Raw genomic sequence first — 17,896 nt, forward strand, 5'->3', positions numbered from 1 at the left:
TGCAGATTTTTATGAAATTTTACTAAGGGCAGTGTAATGAATGTTGCGTGTTGATATATACTGTAATTTATTCACCTTTTCAAATTAAATTCATGTCCTCAGAATCTCCCATACAGTTGGACAAACATAATTTATCTATCTCTGTCATGTTTATAAATGGTTGTCTTGAATGGTTTCAATATGCCTTTTCAATAATATGCAATGCAGCCTTTTGCCTGTACTTCTTCCTGATATCTGTGTCCCACCCTGTGGTTTCTTAGTGGAGGAGGCAGACATCATTGACCTTGAGAAGCGCTACTGGCTGCTGAAGGCTCAGTCAAGGACGGGACGCTTTGACCTGGAGACCTTTGTACCTCTGGTCTCGCCCCCCATTCACACATCCCTGAGTGAAGGTAATGGAACCCTGAGAGTCACAGCTGGTTCACAGCTGGTGTGCAGCCTTCTCATCTGGGACCCGGTCTGTTTGTTCAGAACATGTGGAAAATTATGGACTCCTGCGCTGTTGTTAGTGTTGTGCTAAATTACTTCAGGATTTAGAAATTACTGCTACTTTGTATTCATGTCACTTGTTGTTAGACCCTGTTTTGAACTTTACATAGCGGTCCACTAGCGCCTAGACATCTGTGTCAGCAGATGAGAAACGCTATAATAATTATTAACGCTATATATAACTATTATAATAATTTAATTAATTTAATCATTATTAAATTATTATTATTAATATATGACTTTTGCACTGTAATGTGATACTCACACTTACAGGTTAATTTTATTTTTGTTAGGAAATGTACTGGGTTTGAGGTGGAGTTTGGTCAAGTTGGAGGGGTTGGGGGTGATTACATTACATTTAGCAGAAGTAATATGCGTTGGATCAGTCGTGTGGTGTAATGCTCTCAGTCCATAGTGTCTCCCTCTCGGTTGCAGGCTTGTTCCACGCCTTTGATGAGAACCGGGATAATCACATCGACTTCAAGGAGATCTCATGTGGTCTGTCCGCCTGCTGTCGAGGGCCACGCGCAGAGAGGCAGAAGTGTACGCCAACAGAACTGCAGCGCTAGCACCATACTCTGACGCTTACATAACAACAAGAAGCCCATAAAGTCACTTATCAGCACATTTTCCTTGTTTTTTCCCTGTAGAGTTACTGTTCTAATTCTTGTTCTCTTTTTTTTTGTTTTGTTTTTTGTTCCGCTGCCCACCCCACCCTCCACTCCCTAGTTTGCTTCAAAGTGTTCGATGTGGATCGAGATGGGGTGTTGTCTCGAGAGGAGATCCGAGAGATGGTGGCTGCGCTGCTGGAGGTGTGGAAAGACAACCGCACGGACTCCATCCCAGTAAGACCACCACTCTCCCATGGCTCCACCAGTCACCACCAGTAATGTTGATGGTCCTGGTTGTGTGTAGAGAGATTTGTATTACTGCATGGCATGTTTCAGACACAACTTCTAAATCAGTTTTTTCCACATTTGCAGGAGCTAAACATCAGTGTGACTGACATTGTGGAAGACATTTTGAAAACACATGATACAACCAAAGTATGGATTTACCACATTCCACTTGAATTCAGTGTTCAATTATATTTTAAGTTTGTTTTAGAAATACTGCCTAGTGATCATTTATTGCTGAACTGTTCCCAATAAAGCAGACTAGTTTTTGTGTATGTGTATTAACATGTGGCCATCTGGTCCTTGTGTTCTGCAGCAGGGTCATCTGACTCTGGAAGACTATCAGATCTGGAGCGTCCAGAGCGCTCTGGCCGACGAGTTCCTCAACCTGCTGTTTCAGGTAACAATATTACTGCTGCCACCTGATTTCATGCCCCTACACACTTTATATGTCATTAGTTATTACATACTGGGTAACCAATTTATATTTTAGTATGCTGTAGTGCCTACAGTGTAGGTGAGATGTATTTGAGATTGCCCTTCTGATTTGAGATTAGGTTTAGGTTTGTGGTTACTACCTTGTAACAGTAAATATATTGATGTGAAGTACATTGCACTAACATCTAAACTAAGTCCTTTAGTACGTTGTTCTTAGGACACCTCATGTCAATTCTAAAACTTAAATCTAATGTGTTAAAGATGTTCTGTAAGTTTTTAACTGGATTCTCGTGTTTGCTCAGGTGTGTCACATAGTCCTGGGGTTGCGGCCTGCCACTCCTGAGGAGGAAGGTCAGATAATCAGGTGAGTGTGTGTGTGTGTGTGTGTGTGTGTCGCACTCTCTCTTCCTCACATTGGGCCCTACACATTTATTCACTTATGAGTAAGAGAGGACAAAGAGGTTGGCATTGATGTTCCAATATCTCCTATAAGAATATCAGTTTCCACAAATGGCTGCCTGACAAATGCAGCATATCGGTTGAACCTGCGGAAGCACGGTCTGCATTATTTACGCCAGTTATAAACTGCCTCAAGGAATATCTTAACAAAACATTATGTAAGGAACAACAGCAGCTATTGTGCCCTGATGGAAAAAGCTTCCTTCTGATTTGACTGTGTTCTTGCAGAGGTTGGCTGGAGAGGGAGAGCAGGCATGGCCTGCAGCCTGGAGACTACTGGTTTCTCATTGCCACACAATGGTGGCAGCAGTGGAAAGACTATGTCAGATATGTGAGTCAAAAACCACTTTATCTCTCATCCCTCATATCCCTCATACTCTACTAGTGACTCTACAGCAGTTCTACAAAAATTGGCTTCATAAATACCAGTAGTATAATGTGTGTGCGTGTGTGTGTTTGTGGTTTCCCAGGACAGCAAAGCGATTGTGATGGAGCAGCCGTGTGTGTTTGGGACGGCTCGGAGCCCGGTGGGGTCAGCACCAGGGTCAGGGGGAATGGCTCAGACCCCTGAGGCGGCAGGAGACGGTGGCATGGCCAACTCTCCCGCCTCGTCGGAGGAGAAGTTCTCTGATAACATCTCCAGCGCCTCCGAGGCCTCAGAGACCACCAGTGGGAGTGAGTACAGTATGCGGCCTTATACCAGCCACACCACTGTAGAGATGGACCATGGTCAATCAGAGCTAGTAGATATTCTTTACTGCCTTGTCATGTCGACTGACTGGTATAGTAGCCTGGCGTATTAGTTGTGGACCGTGTTTCGAGTCCATCTATGAAGAACAGTCAGATATGTTGTGAGTGCCAGCGGTCTGGTTTGCAGAACCTAAAGGAAATGTGCACGTCACTGTATCAGGATTTGTCTATGAATGAAACTGATTAATCAGGTACGCCTATGGCTGCATTTACTCATGACAGAGCAGTGTAATGAGCAGATTCCTTTAAAACATCACATGATTAAAGGTGTTGTGAGCCGTGTTTGGGTGTTTGTTGACTCTCTGATCTGTGGTCTGACGGCTCGTCTCCTCCCCTCAGGCCTGCTGCCTTCCAGCTCCACAGCGACAGACATCTGCTTCCCACGCCAGACCGACACCTCGGACACAGACAGCCAGAGTTTCCTGGGGGCTGATGGGAACGTGGCGGCACAGAGGCCCGGCGCCATTGACAACCAAACACTCGTTACCTCAGAGCCTCTCAAGGTAAGACTGCCCCACCACATGCCATTGTTTTGTTTTTTTTGTGTCTGTGTCGGTGTCTGTGTGTATATAGGGGTGGAAAAACACGTTTTTAAATGAATAATTTCCATACAAATATTTGTAGCAGGCGGTGAATCATTTTGTGTTGTGTTTAAAATCTCTGTGACAGCTGATAATTAACTAAAACCAGTATAACTCATTATTGCAATTACAGTATCGCAATATATTAGAACATATTGAATTGTAGCCCATACAGTATATCATGATATATCATGACGTATCACACCACCAAAGTCAAAGTCAAAGTCAGCTTTATTGTCAATTTCTTCACATGTTCCAGACATACAAAGAGATCGAAATTACGTTTCTCACTATCCCACGGTGAAGACAAGACATATTTTACCAATTTAAGTCCACAGACAAACATAACATTCAAATAAACAAAAAAGTAAGTAAATAAGTAAGTAAGAGGGCACATATAATAATGAAAAAATAAGAGCAGCAAAATTTGGTTGAAATTGTGCATAGACAGTCAATAAAATACTAGTGCAAAGTCAGGCCAATAAAAGGCTTGGGTAGTTCTGTTTGACCTAAGTAATAAAGAAAGTGGCATAGTGGTGCAAGTTATGTAAGAGCAGCAGAAGTGTTGTGTTTTCAGGACAACAACACCAAGTTGTAAAGTGTACAAGTGTGCAAGTGTTCAAGTGTGCAAGTGGAGTAGTGCAGGCGGCCATTGTGGGTCCAATGTCCAGGATGTTATGTAGCTGAGGGTGGAGGGGGGAGAGGAGGGAGAGAGTTCAGCATCCTTACAGCTTGGTGTATGAAGCTGTTGGTGAGTCTGGTAGTGCGGGAGCGCAGGAAGTTTTGGTTATTTTCCCCTGTTCAGTCAGGGCTCTGTGTAGCTGAATGCTGTATTGTGCTGGAGCAGCTCCTGAGAGTTTCTGCTGCTGTGTCTTCTTGGCCAGGCTCCCACGCTGACCATGGAGGGGGGACTGCTGAGACGCTCGCCCAGACTGTCTCACGGACGTGACTTTGAGGTGGTCCCCGAGCCCGTGTGGAGGGCGTTGTATCACTGGTATGGAGCCAACCTTAGCCTACCTCGGCCGGTACGTCACTTGATGGCAGCATCCTCTTGAAGTCAGTCGTACTTTTATGAGAAGTGCAGCCTGCTGGCCTATTACACTTGTTTTCCTGTCTATGTGTACTCCGCTTTCTCCCTTTTTGTCTATTTAACTCCATCTCTCTCTCTCTCTCCCTCTTTCTCTCTCTCCTCCTTCTCTACCTCCCCATCCCTCTCTCGCCATCACCATACTCTCTCTGTCCCCTCCTCCCGCTGTCCGCTTCTCGGCCTCCCGTGACCTGGCCCGCAGGTGGTCAGACAGGTGGACATGGAGCGTGCCGAGCTGGAGCTCTTCCCCCGGCACCTGCTCTTCCTGAGGCAGCAGCCTCCTCCGCGTACCCCCCAGTCCAACGGCTGGGCCAACATGGGTAAGGGCGCACCCACATGGGACACATGGCATGGCGTAGCGTAGCACGGCTTAGGTCAAAGGTGAAACCGCCCTAATCATGCTGAAGAAGGGCGTCTTGCCCAGAAGCGTCTGTGGATTAAGAAAGCTTTAAAAAAAGAACTCCGAGTGCTACACAAAGTTCACTCACCCCAGCAGGACCTGTTTTTCACTTCCCCTTGCTCCGTACGCTTGTCAAATGCTTCTTTGAGGTTGTACATGAATGTCACAAGACTGTGGTTAGTACAGGGGGGGGTTATCCCAGTCATGTGAGGTCACTTCAGCGCCACAGAGCCTGGCTGTCCCCTTCTGAGACCGCTGTGTTATAAGATCAGTGTCCAAATTTGGGAAGGGGATTATTCCCTGGGAATATTAAATCAGACGCAAATTGTTGGCTTTTTGATTTCCATGGTGGGAACTTTGTATCTTGAAGCAGCATTTGGCAGCCGGAAAGGCCGCATGGTTTCACAATGCAAACAGGCACTCTGTTGCTGCTATTTTGTATTCAAGTCTCCACACTGGTTGATGATATTTGTGATAGTATTACTGAAGTACTGACGTGTTCCTTTTGATGTTGCATAACTAGACTCCACTTGGGAATTGTCTCTCCTACATTTGCTACCCATAACCTGACTGAACTGCTTTTCATAATTTCTTAATGATGAAACAAGCTCAAACCAACTCCCTTATTCTCCTAGAAATAGATATCGTGATGGAAGCTCAAATTCCTCCTCTTTCTTCTCTCCCTCCATCTCTCCTCTCTCTCTCCCTCTCTCCTCTTCCTCTCCCGTCTCTCTCTCTCCTTCTCTCCTCTTCCTCTCCCTCTCCAATCTCTCTCCTCTCTCTCTCTCTCTGCTCTGGTCTCTTGCAGGTAACATGCCCTCTCCCAGTGCCCCTTTGAAGCGTGTGCTGGTCTACACCGGCTGCTTCAGCAGGGTGGGCTCCATTAAAGACATCCATGAGTATCTGTCTCAGAGGCTCCGCATCAAAGAGGAGGACATGAGGCTCTGGCTCTACAACAACGAGGTGACCGACACAACAACACCTGATACGGGGAAAACATCCAGTAGGAGATGATGCAGTGACATCATGACCTGCAAGAGTCATGCACATCAAAACTAAATGCTACTATGACAGTAAAACTGATGATGGCCTGGAAGAGTAAAGTGGCCTTGTGCTGGTTTTGCTGAGGCAGATATGAATCTGTGATGCCTTTTGTAAGAGAATGAGATGAACACATTTTATATCATTTCATTATTGCCACACCGCCATTAGGTTTGCATCCAGTAAAATTGCATTCAATGATTTTGACTGTCAAACCTCATCTAACGTGGCATTCCTGTCCACAGAACTATCTCACCCTTCTGGATGATGAGGACCATTCTCTGGATGACCTGAAGATTCCAGATGAGCAATACATGGTTATTGAAGGTATGCCTTTCTTTGCACTGGGTTCTGATTAGCACAGTAAAATGACCCGTTCACGGCCCAGTGACCTCTGTAGTGAATGTGTCTGTCTTCACTGCTGTGTTTCAGTACGGAACAAAGACATGAGCTGGCCCGAGGAGATGTCCTTCCTGGCCAACAGCAATAGGATGAGCCGGTACAAAGGTAAGTCAGTGTAGTGACCATAGGCACTGACCATCACCTTACGGAAATCACCATGTTTGAAGTTCTCCTCAAATCTGTATTTACACCACAAGGGTGGAAAGTGGAAGTTCAGAATGTTTTTAGGGCCCTTTCATTGGGTTGATTGAAGCATTTAAATGTCCTAGTAGGCCTGATCAAGGAATACCCTGGAAACTCCAGAGTTCTCGCAAGAGCACAATTTGAATTGTCTCTGCGAGACACTCTGGCAATGATGCACGTTACTTTGGCCACTTGTAACGCGGGGAGCCAATCACATCGGTGGATCTGATATACAGTAGGCGAGCCAGAGGCGAGCTAAACAGATGACAGCCGTAGTGTTATCTAATTGCGTTGAAGTCCGGAATCAGTCAGTAAACATTGGTCGGATAGTCTTATCCAATTGCGTGCAGTGAGATTTTCAAATGCACGCTTGGTGCAGCCCTTCAAGTTGGGCCAGTACATTATTCTTGGCAAGAAGGAATTGTGTGCTGAATTGAACTGAAGAGGGACTCAACAGGGGATGCAGAAGCACGGGAGGACCTACAGTGTCCTCTCTTCTCCACTGGGCTGCACTTTCTAACCAGGTGCTTGTTTTTGTTCTAGTAGTTCCTACTGAGAAGGGGCGGCAGGGGCTCAGTAACCTTGGCAACACGTGCTTCATGAACTCCAGCATCCAGTGTGTGAGCAACACTAAGCCCCTGACTGAATACTTTACCTCAGGACGACACCTCTATGAGCTCAACAGGTGTGTGGCAGTGTATTGAGGTTCCACTGTGTGTGTGTGTGGGTGTGTGTGTGCGCGCGCATGTGCGCTTGACGTATGTGAGTATGCACTGTATGTCCATCCACTACATATCATTAAGATACTGTGTCTGTCTAGCTGTCCATCACCAAGCAACAGGACAGGGGCCTGTACTACGAAGGGAGCTTAACCTACCCAGATGTAACCCAGGGTTACTTTGTTAAACAAGGGTTGACAAAACCTGGTTATCTTAAGTGGTGTTAATTGGTACTACGACGCTGATTATGAAGTTGATTTGTTGAGCCAGGGTTAACCTAATTGGAGTTTGTGCGCATTCGCATAAAAGGGGCGGGTTGCAGCGCAAGTCACCACTTTCAATGATGACTCAATCACCTTATTTTACGGATGAGGAATGCACAATTATTATGCCAAGTTATGAGGAATTAAAACCCACTCTACGACAAAAATCAAATACGTCGGCAGTGAACAAAGCAAGGCTGTTGGCAACGTATTGCAGATACGTTGCAGATCCCACATTTTCTTATGTGTTACGGAGGATTAGTAGCTTGCGGAATGTCTGAAATGAGTTGAAATAATTATATAGCCTATTTTGAGTTCATAGAAATGCCTACAGATGCAACACAATTTGGAAGTGGGCATATAGATTACAGTAATAGGATAATTGAATGTTTAAGTAGCCCCCGTTGACTGATTTAGTGTATGCCTAATCCTGTGAACATTTCAGATGCAACACCATTGCCAAACGCACATGGCAGCAGGTGAAAATGAAACACAAAAACATTATTCAGAATAGTAGGTTTATATAGTTATAGTTTGCATTAATATTTCTTAATTATGAAAACATGTAGGCCTAGCTTATAGCCTTCACTTGGCCTCTGTTTTACAGCTAACAAGAAAAAGGTGTCTTTGAACACTACTGTAGGAGGAAAGGCACCAGAGTGTTTTACAGTAGCATGGAAGGGGTTGAGGAGGCATTCGGTCGGATTCTGGTGCTGTGGAAATGTATAGCCTTTATTTGCAGGGTACAGTAATATGACATTCAATTCAACAAGTTTGTTAAAATTGTGATTTTAGTTTATTAGGCCTACTGTAGGCCAATTTATTTTAGGCTATTCTTGCTCAGATTTTCAGCATACTGTATGCCTATGTCCGATTTATTTTCGGACATACAGTATTCTTGCATCACCGATGGAATACATGAATGTCCACATACGGGCATTGCTATGAGACGTCTTCCTAGATCATCTGACAGATAACGAATTCCCTCGGCTGACAATATATATCTTCATAGAGAATATCGTCCGGGTAGGCTATATATATTTTCTGGCGGTCTCTAAAACCCCTCGCCCTGTGAAGAGTCCTTCATGATTTGGCTCCCAATGTCGTATGGATCATCCAGGTAATGCCCGATTACATGTCTCGGGAGAAATTGTTAGTGGAGGGGTGGTACTTATAAAGGGTGTGGTTAACGGAAACCTCGAGGTTAACCAAGAAGATATGCAGCGTAAATTGCCATGGCAGCATACCTCAGTTAAAACCTATTCACCTTTCGTAGTACGGGTTAATCGGGAAGTTACGCCACACGTGATCAAGTTACTCTCGAAGTTACCCAGATAAGCCAGTAACCCCGCTTCGTAGTACAGGCCCCTGGACTCTAAAGCACTCTCTTGTTTTCCCACCCAGGACCAATCCGATCGGGATGCGGGGTCACATGGCTAAGTGCTACGGGGACCTGATGCAGGAGCTCTGGAGTGGCACCCAGAAAAGCATCGCACCTCTCAAACTGCGGGTATGTTTGGCGCTCTCTTACCAACTTATGCCAGAGCCCATTAATCTCACGGCCCCGTTGCCAGTGACTCAGCCAAGTAAGGGAGATTTAGCTGTAATTGCAGTTGATTGTTAATCAAAACAACTATGTCAGACGGATCAACACTCCCAATTACGAATCGCTACTTCCATTCTGACTTCCCGGTACTCACTCTTACTCTCCTTAACGGTCTTAAACTTGGGGAGTTTGGGTCATTTTTTAGTTTTTTTAGGGCTACTTAGGGGTACATTCCAGGAAAAGTTAAGATCCCTTAGCAATCTCTCTCTATTCCCTTTGGTAAATGTCTGTCTCTTTGTTTGTGGTTGTAGTGGACGATAGCAAAGTATGCACCGCGATTCAATGGCTTTCAGCAGCAGGACTCCCAGGAGCTGCTGGCCTTCTTGCTAGACGGCCTGCACGAGGACCTGAACCGTGTCCACGACAAGCCGTATGTGGAGCTGAAGGACAGCGACGGACGGCCCGACTGGGAGGTGGCGTCTGAGGTCAGGCCACTTGACCAATGTTGCATTCACACACACACACACACACACACACACACTATATACAAACATATACAAACACATACAGCTATATATATATATATACACACACACACACACACACACACACACCTGCTCTCTCCAACACAGACATGCACACACACACGCAAACATAGATTACATAAGCATACATTCCATTTGATACATTCACAAGTGCACCCACACAGACCAATGCACAATTCTGCAAAAATTAGTTAATTAATTTTGAGTAGCAAAATCAAGAGTGGTCCAAGTTGCCTACAGACAGTATTGTCCTTTGACTATGTCACAGCAGTTTCTACAGCCCGATCCTGAAAATGTTGTAAAACCACTTTAGCCAGAAGACTGTGAAGGCTTCTGCTGTCCTCATGACAAGGCATAGCGGTAGCCTCGAGGCATGTGGCCTAGACAGAAAAAAGTGAATGGCTCCGTCTGTGTGACAGGCCAAGAACAGTTACTACTGCCGCCCCTATTTAGAACAGCAAAATGTGGACTTCCCCTTACTGCCCATTTCCCCTTAGTTCCATTTAAGAGCTGAAATTCCCACATCAGAATTGTTACCACTTTGACTTCTTTCTCAACACTACAGCGCAGCACACAAGAGGTCGATGGGTAAAGGGCGCCCTCTTGTGCCATTGAAGGGATAGTGCATAGAATACGGTGCTTGATCCTTAAGAGTGTGTGACTCAGCAGACAGTGGCTTTGCAAGGTGACTTTCAGCTGGAGTCAGTGGTGGCAGACATCTTGATACAGACAGCTTGTGCCTTTGCTTTACTAATATTGTCGGTTATGTTACTTGCAGCAGTAGCCTACAGTAGTGCTACATTTGCATGATGTATGGATCTTATAATCACTATGCTGTGATTGGCCTTTGCAGTGAAATGAGAAGTACTGCTAGGCTCATTTCCTAAGAACCGTTGAAAGTACAGTGTTTCCTCTAGATTTTTTTTTAGCAGTGGGGGCAGGTCACACTATGCGTGATAATCATGATAAACACCCAAAGTTGGCAACCCAGCGGTTTTGTGCAAACAGGTTGTAGAAACACAACCACAGCCTTTATTTGGTGCAAATCTCCTTTACTTTCTTTAATATATATATATATATATATATATAAAAAAATGGATACATCTGCAGGATTATTTGAAAAAGGCAATTGCAACTACATTGTGCATCTGCCCTAATTTCGGATACCGTGACGGCATTAATTTTGCCGTCGCGGGCCGCCATCCTTAAATCAACGTAGAGGAAACATTGGAGTAATGGTTACTGTGGTGTGTGTGTGTGTGTATTCAGGCGTGGGAGAACCACCTGAGGAGGAACCGGTCTATCGTGGTGGACCTGTTCCACGGCCAGCTGCGCTCCCAGGTCAAGTGTAAAACCTGCGGCCACGTCAGCGCTCGCTTTGACCCCTTCAACTTCCTTTCCCTGCCCCTGCCTATGGACAACTCCATGCACTTAGAGATTATTGGTAGGCCAAATGGACCTTCTACTGTGTGTATATGTGGCAGGGGATTGCTGGCTCCTTTGATTATGTATTTTGACTGTTTATGCATAGTAAGCTTTGCAGTAATTCAACAATTCTATTTGGAAATTCTATGTTTTTTCATGATCAAGAGATTACAAAATTCAAACATCATATACTCAGTATGAAAGTAATAAGTCCTTGGACAGGTCATCCTGTGATAGTCTTAACCTCTCCCTGAACGCCTCTGATGTGTGTGTGTGTGTGCCGCTCAGTGATCCAACTGGACGGCTCCACGCCGGTGCGGTACGGCCTCAGGCTCAACGTGGACGAGAAGTACACCGGACTCAAAAGGCTCTTGAGCAAGCTGTGCAGCCTCCGTCCTGAACAGATCTTGTTGGCCGAGGTCCACACCTCCAACATTAAGGTACAGAAGAGAGAGAAAACATTGGACAAGCCTCACCATGCTGTGTGCTCCGGTGAGGTGTGGCCTCGCTATGTGTAAGGATGTGAAACAAAAGTAGTGTCCACAATAATCATACTTTTGCTGTGCCATCAGTATCAAGGTCAGCCAGAGGGGGTGGTGTGTGTGTGTGTGTGTTAGTATACTTGTGCATGAGTTTTTAATGTTACATCTGTACTGCATACCCACTCTGTGGAATTCTTGAGGAACTGAGAGGTCATTCCTGTGCACCTGCTTTATCTAGAACTTTCCACTGGACAACCAGAAGGTGCGGCGTGCAGTGACCGGGTTCCTCTGTGCGTTTGAGATCCCAGTGCCCGGTTCCCCTTCGTCAGCCATCTCCACCCCTGTAGAGACCTGTGATGGTGAGAAAGGAACCTGTTCATATTAATAATTCATCTCAGGAAGTCCTCTCTATGATTTCCATGATTACCTCTTTACTATTCACTTTTAGAGGTGTGAAAATAGCATTTCTATTAGACTTTATATGTTCTCACTCTACACAGACACATCATTCTGCAGAATGTCAGAAGATCAACATAAGTATATATATACTCTTTTGATCCCGTGATGGAAATTTGGTCTCTGCATTTTTCCCAATCCGTGAATTAGTGAAACACACTCAGCACACAGTGAGGTGAAGCACACACTAATCCCGGCGCAGTGAGCTGCCTGCTACAACAGCAGCGCTCGGGGAGCAGTGAGGGGTTATGTGCCTTGCTCAAGGGCACTTCAGCCGTTCCTACTGGTCGGGGTTTGAACCAGCAACCCTCCGGTTACAAGTCTGAAGCGCTAACCAGTAGGCCACGGCTGCCTAGAATGTTCTGTAGAATGTCAAAAGCTATTACATATGGTGTGTGCAGTAATTGAAGAAAATATTATGGGGAAGGTTAATTGAAGAAAGTTGTTGAAAGTGTTACACTTTAGACTGTTGCTTTCAGAAAAGAATGCTTCCTACAGTAAGTAGGCACTGTACATGTGGTTGATTATGCCAAATGTGTTTTTCCCCCTTTTGCCAACAGAGGGGCCAGCTTTACCAAATGGAAATGCCACCATGGTGGGAAATGGTGCCCACCTAAAGCTGGATCTGATGCCCAAAGGGATGCCCAGCACCATTGTTCCATGTGGCACAGAGACCAGCCCTGCCAATGGCATGCCCAATGGCCACGAGACGCCACCTATGGACAGCCCATTTACCGGTTACATCATTGCTATCCATCGGAAGATGGTGAGAACTTTATTATAACAATTAACGTAATGCAATGGCACTTAAAGCAGCAGTAAAGAAGATTTGCTCGTGTCCCCTACAGTTGAGAAGTGCAATAATAAACAAACTAAATATGCGTCTTTTGAATCAAAAAATGAACATAACTCCAATACAGTATAGAGGGAATGCACTGACAGCAGTCTGTAGAAAGAGATCTCAGAATTCCTGTAAAATAGCAGCTCTTTTCCATTTTTTTTTTTTTTTGGGCATCTTCTTATGGCTGTTTTACAAGTGAGGCCATCCTTAAAAAATTTTCGTTTGCCATAACCCGACCGACCCTGTCAATTTAGAACCGACCCAAATATTTATTTTTTCCCCTTTTAGTCCTAATCGACTTGCGGGTTATAAACTTGCGTGAATACCGACCGATTGTTGTTTTTTACTCTAAACAACCAATACAAATGCAATAAAATAATATTTCTTTTAGTAGGCCCAAGTATTGTGAATATAAATTGCCTACATGCAAACGTGGTCACTTTATGGCTCACTTGGCGTCATCTCTACACCATTGGTTTTGCATGTCACACTATGGCCCCTACGCCGTTTCATTCACACAAACTGATAACGCTTTTTGCTTGGCACGGTTCTGGAAGAACTGTGGCCAGATCTTTTCATCCCCTCCTCCCCCCTAGTCTAACGGTGACCGTGTCGGATATTGAAATTGGTTGTGGTCTATTCAGCATTTCTCAAAATATGGGTCCGCAACATGGAGACTGCTGGTCCGCGGGAGTGAAAATTAGGCCCGGTGCTTCATCTGATAATTTGGTGCGCGGTTGATCAAGAAAAACCGCTGGATCGAAAAAAAAAAGAAACAAACGCTTCTGCTATCGATGTCATTAAAACATGGAGCCCTACAATTAAGTGGTGGTATGAGCATTCATTCAGTCGCCGCTCGCCGAGAGAAACTGAAACTAATCGATAACGTTGGTATCAAAGCCCGCTTCAACCTGTTGGAAGGCTATTTATTTATTTAACCTAAACTTGATAGAACGACGCTTGTTTTTTGAACTTCCTTAGAAACAGAGCAGAGACTGTATAGTACACTGTATAGCATTGAGTATTGTATAGTCAAATTTCAATATAACGTGGGGCAAGAGCTATTGTAGCCTTCTTTCTGGGTACATGTAGATGAGCCCTATGACCCAAAAGTCTGCCATGACCGGCCTCAGGTCAAAGAAGTTTGAGAAAGGTTGGTCTATATAACCTGCATCAGAATCAGGGTTTGTAATGGTGCCTGAAGGCACGGGTTGAAGACCCAGTCAGTTACGCCAATGATATGCACATTTGTGTAAATTCATTCCTACGTGAATCACCATGACCAAAATTGTAATTTTTTTTTTTTTTTTATCTTGAAAAAAAAAATATTGACCTACCTACCGAATCTATTTTTATTTTTTTGGTTACTGCAAACAAAAATATTTTTAAGGATGGCCTGATAAGACCAGTTCAGAGTGCGACTGAAATGCCGTTCGCCCTATTAAGAGTTAATGTGCCATGGAAATTATTTTGGAAACGTTATTTTAAGGTAAAATGGGGGCCTTTAAGGTTAAATACAGTGCAAATTATTTTACCCTTCAAGTATTACTTGTGTAAAAGAAGAGATTTGTATTGTTATGAGTTTTGAACCATAGTGTATAGTTTTTAGTGTGGGTTTCAGATGAACATTTATTTGTAGTTAATGTAATGCAATTTTAATGTTTGTGATTGTACCATGAAGGTCCCTTTGTTTGTTTGATTGACAGATGCGGGCAGAGTTGTACTTCCTGTCATCTCAGAAGAACAGGCCCAGTCTGTTTGGCATGCCCCTAATAGTACCCTGCACGGTGCACACTCGGGCACGGGACCTCTACGACGCCGTGTGGACACAGGTGTCCCGCCTGGCAAGCCCCTTGCCCCCTCAGGAGGCCAGTAACCACGCCCAGGACTGGTCAGTGCTCCAGAGCACCCATTGTGCATCTCATTTATGAGTTATAGTCATTATAGTCATATAGAGTTTCAGGTTTGCCTTTGTATTGGCATCCATTAATTTATCAGAGCCTCAGGGCTCCTGTGCTTTACTGTTAAGTTTGTTGAACTGTCATATGTTCTCCCTGGAGACAATCCTCTGACTCCGTCTCCCAGTGTTGTTAGCCCTTTTCTGTCGGGAGCATTTGTAGTCTTTCTTTTCTGCTTCTGTCCTCCAGAGGCCATTTTAAATGTGATATGCATAAATAAGCATCACACACACACACACAAACAAACACACACACACACACACACACACACACACACACAGCTTCCGTTTCACAGCTTGCTGTGGTGGGAATTCACCACAGTTGTGCAGTCACCATGGTCCAGTAGTTCACTCTTGACCGGTGACTTGTGTGTGCCTCTCTTGCAGTGATGACAGCTTGGGCTACCAGTATCCCTTTACCCTGCGGGTGGTGCAGAAGGACGGCAACTCCTGTGCCTGGTGCCCCTGGTACCGGTGAGAACACTCATACACTTTAAGCTAATTATACACAAGTATGCACACAATGTATGTCCCGATCCCGCCACTGTGAGTCTGTGCTGCTTTGGACAAAAGGGTCTGCTAAATACCATTTAACTTCAACTCTAACAATGGAGGCTCCATATAAAGTCAACAAATCCTAAAGAAATTAATATTTATGAAATTGCTTGTGTGCTCTTGTTTGCGGGACAGTTTTCAAACTGATCTGCAGGCTCAGTGTGATGGATTGTGGTGTGTGTGTGTCCTCCAGGTTCTGCAGAGGCTGTGCCATAGAGTGCTCCGACGAGGCGGCCACTGTGGGCAACGCCTACATCGCCGTGGACTGGGACCCCACAGCGCTGCACCTGCGCTACCAGACCTCACAAGAGAGGGTAAGTCTCATGGCAGGAGAGCAGGTTGATGCAGGAGTTTGCCTTTAGTGTTTGTGGTAACATGATTTCCTGTCATAGGGCCTGCCCTGACATTTCTAGCCCCACCCCTCCATAGGATTTGCCTCATGAACTGCAGGTGCATGTGATGTGAATACATACTGTCAAGGACTGCTTGGCTCAAAGCAGACCTGGCATAAAATGGGGGAGACCACACCGTAGCGTTCAATATAAATACATATTGATTTACATAAATAGAGAAGTCAGTATAATGTATAAAAGCAAAGTGTCGTGGAAAGTGTGCCATTGATATAAGTGGCAATAGGTTCCGGTATGGTGTTCTTAAATTGTTCAAATATCATTAACTCGCACAGCCCTGTAAACGTATCCACACACACCAGCTCTAAGTGTGTTTGCTCGTAGTTTACTTGCGTTTTTACGCCAATTTCGAAATCTTTGTCTATAGGCTTCGGGAACTAATTTGTAGGCTTTAAGAATAGACCGTTTCACTGCGCTGCATCTTTCCTTTGTGAGTCCTCCAACGCAACGTAGGCCTCTTAGGCTTTACCAGAAATTACACTTTGTAAAAGCAAAATTCGCTCTGAATCTCTCCAGCCGTGATAATCTGCGAGTAGTCTACTTCGAACAGAGAAAAAATAAAAAAGGTCGGGCTCGCGCTCATTAAACGTGGGTAAAAGCTTAGACATAATATTTGATATCCTGTCTTGTTGCTTAGAGGCTCTCCCCTCTTCCAACAGTTTTAAACGATGTTGTTCCTGCCGCAATTTATCATATATTAAGTCTCTATCCTTTTCTCGTTCTCTGGCCAATAATTTGTCTCGTTCCAACAATTTCATTTGCTGGTCAAATGTTAACGCTGACGTGAGTTGAGCCGTCGAAGTCTGTACCACTGGCTCTGGCAATGGATTAAGTCAGTGTTTCTCAAACTTTTTTCTGGGGACTCACTTTTTAAAAATGACAGACTATCGCAACCCAACTCGTGACTGTGGTAGTTAACAAACTAGATCAGTGGTTCTCAAACTTTTTCTTTCATTCCCCACTTTGATCAAGGGGGCATTCTCGAGCCCCACCTGTCCCTCATCGCTCTAAGAAAGTGGTAGGTCAAGCTTAAAATTGTCAAATGTATTGAAATAATGACGTTCTAAATATATCCTTATCAACAGAGTTAAAATCAGCTAGTGCTGCAGATATAGTAATAAATAAATACATAACACATATTTCTGTTTTCCAGCAACATATTAGGAAGCATAGGCCATTTTACAGCATTGTACAAAATATTCAATGAAATACCAACATGCTGCATTAAATGGATCCATAATCCAGTCATACTGAGCACTGCTGGTTGGGAAATATTTTTGAAATAAACTTTGCAGGGATGTTATGTAGGCTTACTGTTTAATACATGGGATCACAAGAGTGCCTCCCCAATCAGACGTTCAGCGTTTTAAACAGAAATCTCAAAGGCATAATACTGTCGCGATTGAGGGCCTGTCCCATACTCAAGTTTTTTTGGTGAATGCAGTAATCTTATTTGCTAGGTGAGGTAGGTGCTTGTCTTTGCCTTGTAACTGGACATTTAACTCAAATGTATCGCTAAGATATATAAAATATATCGCTAAGTCAAGAAATGTTCATTAGTGAACGTGCTTGCAGATTCAAACATCGCTCTTCCTCCAAGAAGAGGGCACTGGAGCTCAAACACGCCACACAGCACTTTACCTCGAAAGCCACCTTGCCTCGCTGTGAAACAGTACAGCCTTTTGGTCAGCTACCATCTCTTCGCAAAGTCGGAGAATAGACGCCTTTTAAGGGCGGGTTTGATGAAATTCACCACTCACAACAACGTTCAAAATCTGATGAAGGTCGGGACTAAGCTGCCTTGACACGAAGCGGCCCCATGTGAATAACACAGTCGTCCATTGCGATCGGTGCTACCTGGGCCCAGGCTACAGATAAAAAAATAAAAAATAAAACTCCTGTTTTTCACGTCAGTTCAGCTTCCACCTGGCATGTCTCCGCGACCCAGTAGTGGGTCGCGACCCACAGTTT

At 44.5% G+C, this 17,896-nt stretch overlaps 1 protein-coding gene across 2 annotated transcripts in view; it reads left to right on the top strand.

Moving 5' to 3' along the window:
• Positions 1-17,896, top strand: part of LOC125286327 (ubiquitin carboxyl-terminal hydrolase 32-like) — a 30,276-nt gene that overhangs the window by 6,940 nt on the left and 5,440 nt on the right. Inside the window, exons 6-29 of one of the 2 annotated variants that reach the window (XM_048231334.1) lie at positions 261-392; positions 925-1,032; positions 1,219-1,334; positions 1,473-1,535; positions 1,702-1,785; positions 2,126-2,187; positions 2,511-2,613; positions 2,753-2,957; positions 3,372-3,535; positions 4,498-4,638; positions 4,903-5,020; positions 5,909-6,063; positions 6,387-6,468; positions 6,574-6,648; positions 7,270-7,411; positions 9,113-9,218; positions 9,566-9,739; positions 11,069-11,243; positions 11,513-11,664; positions 11,945-12,065; positions 12,723-12,928; positions 14,710-14,894; positions 15,348-15,434; positions 15,709-15,829. In XM_048231334.1, coding sequence (XP_048087291.1) covers positions 261-392; positions 925-1,032; positions 1,219-1,334; positions 1,473-1,535; positions 1,702-1,785; positions 2,126-2,187; positions 2,511-2,613; positions 2,753-2,957; positions 3,372-3,535; positions 4,498-4,638; positions 4,903-5,020; positions 5,909-6,063; positions 6,387-6,468; positions 6,574-6,648; positions 7,270-7,411; positions 9,113-9,218; positions 9,566-9,739; positions 11,069-11,243; positions 11,513-11,664; positions 11,945-12,065; positions 12,723-12,928; positions 14,710-14,894; positions 15,348-15,434; positions 15,709-15,829 — 3,077 coding nt within the window. The remainder of the gene's footprint in view (positions 1-260; positions 393-924; positions 1,033-1,218; positions 1,335-1,472; positions 1,536-1,701; positions 1,786-2,125; positions 2,188-2,510; positions 2,614-2,752; positions 2,958-3,371; positions 3,536-4,497; positions 4,639-4,902; positions 5,021-5,908; positions 6,064-6,386; positions 6,469-6,573; positions 6,649-7,269; positions 7,412-9,112; positions 9,219-9,565; positions 9,740-11,068; positions 11,244-11,512; positions 11,665-11,944; positions 12,066-12,722; positions 12,929-14,709; positions 14,895-15,347; positions 15,435-15,708; positions 15,830-17,896) is intronic. The other variant, XM_048231342.1, reaches the window with a different exon arrangement.

This window comes from Alosa alosa, chromosome 2 (assembly GCF_017589495.1).
Source record: "Alosa alosa isolate M-15738 ecotype Scorff River chromosome 2, AALO_Geno_1.1, whole genome shotgun sequence".
Classification (NCBI taxonomy): Eukaryota; Metazoa; Chordata; class Actinopteri; order Clupeiformes; family Clupeidae; genus Alosa; species Alosa alosa.